The sequence below is a fragment of the Spea bombifrons genome, chromosome 10 (assembly GCF_027358695.1).
Source record: "Spea bombifrons isolate aSpeBom1 chromosome 10, aSpeBom1.2.pri, whole genome shotgun sequence".
NCBI classification, from domain to species: domain Eukaryota; kingdom Metazoa; phylum Chordata; class Amphibia; order Anura; family Pelobatidae; genus Spea; species Spea bombifrons.
In genome coordinates, this window is record NC_071096.1 from 33,771,535 (window position 1) to 33,775,664 (window position 4,130).

The 4,130-nt window shown below is 38.1% G+C and overlaps 1 protein-coding gene across 1 annotated transcript; it reads right to left on the reverse strand.

Annotated features, from left to right (window-relative positions):
- Positions 1–232: 232 nt before the first annotated feature.
- On the reverse strand, positions 233–3,422 carry PSMD7 (proteasome 26S subunit, non-ATPase 7). Its single transcript, XM_053449511.1, has 7 exons — positions 3,282–3,422; positions 2,540–2,631; positions 2,110–2,202; positions 1,809–1,906; positions 1,495–1,575; positions 1,234–1,325; positions 233–1,017 (listed from the first exon to the last, which is right to left on the reverse strand). Exons 1-7 carry the CDS (start codon positions 3,353–3,355, stop codon positions 585–587), a joined length of 963 nt encoding a protein of 320 aa, XP_053305486.1. The 5' UTR covers positions 3,356–3,422; the 3' UTR covers positions 233–584.
- Between the last annotated feature and the right edge of the window lie 708 nt (positions 3,423–4,130).

Sequence of the window (4,130 nt, forward strand, 5' to 3'; positions counted from 1 at the left end):
TGTTTATTCCAGTAAGATCATTTAAATGTATTGTTAATTAAAATATTTCAATGTTACCATGGCAGCCAATGGATTTAGCTGCTACGGTGATAAGGCCACTTGTAAAACATTGCACCTAAAAACCTTTCTATACATTACCCCCATGATGACTCAACTACCTCGTGAAGATAATTGCCAAAATTCCTCTTGGTAACCACACATGCTATCTGCACATATAAACAAACACCAGACATATATATAAACCAGATTTTTTAATTGTTTTTGTAGGTGATATTACAGACATATTCTTACACCCCCACACACACTCTCTCATACAAATAGGTGTTGCTACTTTTCACTGTGGGAGCGGAAAATAGCAATCTGTCTACATGAGCTTGCAAACACTTGTCTGATACAGAGCATCCATAATCCAAAAGGGTACAGATGAAAAAAAAGATACTTTTATGAGAGGGTTACTTAAAAAGCCATTGCCTGTACCAAGTGTTTAACCCTTTATCAGACCTGAAATACAGCTCACTTCGATTTGTAAGATTTACCCATGCTCTGCCAAATATAATAACAAAAAAGCTAATTATAGAGCGGTTTCATTTTTTCTCCTTTTTCTCTTCCTTCTTTACATCGCTTTTTTCTTTCTCCTTCTCATCCTTCCTCTCCTTCTTTCCTTCCTCTTTCTCCTGACCCTCCTTCTTTTCGGCATCTCTGTTGGCAATCTTATTGTTGATAAGATTGTGAAGAGCAACCACGGAGCGGATGAGAGATGCCAGGTAAACCACCAGCATCTGGTCATTTGTCTTTAGGTAAAAGGCCTTGACAAACTCCTGAAGGTTAACGTCAGGCAGCAAGTTGAAGACGTCTTGGAGCTGATAGATTATCTGGTGATTGATGGGCAATTTGCCGGTGCCCACCTTCTCCATGTAACTCTTGATGTCTAGCAGCTTGGAGTTCAGGCCTTTCAGTCCATGTACCTGATTTGTGATCCTCTGTGATAATGTTCCCACTGTGGTGTCCTTGATGTCTCTGTGAGTAAAGATACCAACATTTAGAACATTCTTTGTACTTACACATGAAACGTCTGTTGTTATCAGGACTTTTACTACTATATCCTCTACATGTACACATTAAATTACTTCCTCAGTATGACTGCAGGTTTGATGATATTGCATCATAATTACTTTAAGTATTTTACAGTCTTATGCACATATTTTACCCACTATATAAACAAACTTATTATACCGTAACAAGTGCTCCACACCAACTTCCTCGGCTTCCTCTGCGCCGATCTCACTGGTGACATGTTCAAATGTCTTTGATGTTGGAGTGCCGTCCTATAGGTAAGGAAATTGGTGTTTTAAAAGATAAATACTTATACCATCACTTAACGGTGCACGCTTGCTGATTTCTGTGGGTTTGTGAGCACGGAATATTAAATTAAAAAAGTTTTGGATAATTGTAAAGTATTTATACCGGCTCGATGTTTCGCTATGGCAAACTTACATCGTGAACTTCCTCAACAGATATATATGCCTCAGTGGGAAGACCCAGGTCTTTGGGTTTCACATCAATGATCACTAGAACCTGGAACACAAAAAGTAATTTTCTGTGAGTACGCAAAGCACAAATATAAGGTAAATTATTTTATGTCCGTTACAAAGTAATGATTCCCAAACACTTGTCACAGCTGCTCCTATAATAGTATATATCCATTAACCGCTGTAGAGCTCTTTCCAATGGGCATGAGAATCTGAGAATGAGATTCAGTTTTCTTTTAGGTCATAACTAAGTGTTCTCTGCAAAATAATGAGACTTACAGAATTTGGGCAATATCTCTTCATCAGTTCATTAATGGCAATATCATTTTTGTGCAGTTTGGGTCCTGTGTGATACCAGCCGACTATCCGCTCACGTGCTAAAAAAAAAAAAAATAAGAGGGTGAAAAAAAGTAGCCATCACAGTTAATACCTTGCACATGAATATGATGTGTTGAATGTTAAAGAGGGTATGTATGAAATGGTTTATAGTAAAACTGGATAGTAGACCACAAATGAGAAGATAAAACAGAGAGATAAACATGACGACTGCTGAAAAAATACAAATCTAAGAGACACCCACCGTTGACCTTTTTGAACATTCCGTACATATTCTCCAGATAGTCGTGATCCAAAAACCAGACAGAATCATCTTTGTCGTCCTCATCAAAAGGAACTGGGGAAAATCAACATCTTAATGGTTATTATGGCACTGATTATGAGCAGATATCATCCAGCAAAGCAACATTTCTACAATGGAAGCTTGCTCTGCAGTGCCAGGAAACAGGACACCGATAAGCCATAGGACTGCTGATGTAATAAGATACAGGAAGAAGTAATGCTGCTTGTGTAATAGAACCTGGCCGGCTAATAATCTTCATGAGATATGCATTTTCACAAACTAAGAAGGAAATGCTCAATTTAACAAATACTTGTCATACAAACACTATAAAGGGACTGCTAATCTATAAAACAAACGTCCTCAAGTCACCAACTTAAGAAATAATTCTTACCTGCGAAACTATTGGACACGTCTAAGATTTTCTTGTGCCAAGAACCTAGCAGGACACCAACAACCCTCTTCTGGTTTCCAACTTTGCCTATCCTGTTGGTGACAAAGACAGAAACAAAAAAAATTTAATGTGAGAGGGGATTAATATTTATTGATGTATTCAACACCATCATATTACACAGCACTGTATGATAGGGCAGGGAAGGTTTAATACACGTTAGTTACATATGTCGTTAGACCGGATCCAGGTAATGACATGTGTCAATCATATGCACAACGTATAACACGCTGACAGCTATAATATGCCATTACAAATAATAATCACATTATACACCGTAAAGTTACTGAGTATTGCAGAAATGATGACAGCTGCGCATTCTCATCACAACGGCAGCTCCACAGTCCTGGGGAGAAGACGAACCCCGAACACACAATGGATGCAAAACACAGAAAGGGTTGAGCATTTATACAGAACCATGTTTTCCTCCAGTCTCATGGAGTGGAAGCAATAGCTAAAGAGCCCTGTCATGGTGACTGGTGCTGGAAACAGGAAGCCCAGCAATCTTTGAGGGGGGATTTAATATATTCTGACCCAGCAATGTGCTGCATAACTATAATAAAAAGCCATAGCCGGACACTGCTCCAGTGTAGGCCCTAGATCCCCGGGCTGGTAGTTTGGGCCTATACGGCCATGAGTCAGCAGCTCACACCGGAACATTAAAGAGGCCGATCTTCGTCCTTACCTGTTGAAATGATCCACCACGCTCAACAGCACCAGCGGGTGAACCACAACATTGTCTACCGCCAGCTCAGGCATTTCTCCCGAATACAATGATACACAGACACCGGCCGGAATCCACTACTGACACCATTCACACCACTTCCGGAGGAAAGAGGTCGGCATTCCCACAGCTCAGGAAGTAGCGTTGCGTATACAGGTTTGGACGCCATCTTTGTACAGGCAATTGCTGAGAGTTTGAAAAAATTACTGTCTGCATTTGCTATTAATGTAATCAATAAATACGGGCATGCAAGCGAATGGCATATGGACATAACACTAGGAGCAGTGAGGATAATGTCATTTAAAGTATATATATATATATATATATATATATATATATATATATATATATATATATATATATATATATAAATATAATATATATATATATAATATATATAATATATAATAAATGTTTATATTATTTTTTGTGTTTATTTATAGTACATAGCAAATGTATGTAGCTGAAAATTTGTCTAAAAAAGGAACAATATGTTTTAATTTAACTAAACAGATTATTTAAGCAGGAAAACACCATGCATTTTTTATGTTAAGGTTTACATTTTGTCAAATTATCTAATAAATGGGTGTTGACCATTCCTGATTTGCTAAATCACAAGCAAACTATTTTTCTCAGCTCAAGCTTGACTTTCTAGTTAATTGCACTAAAATTAACCTTAAGTACCACTGAGGGGTCCGCACATGCATGAGAGTCCTTGTAATGTCTATCATTAACTGGGTAGGACCATGAATATTTCATAACCTCATCCCTGGATGCAGGGTCATGCAATGCTATTTACTTGGATGTTTA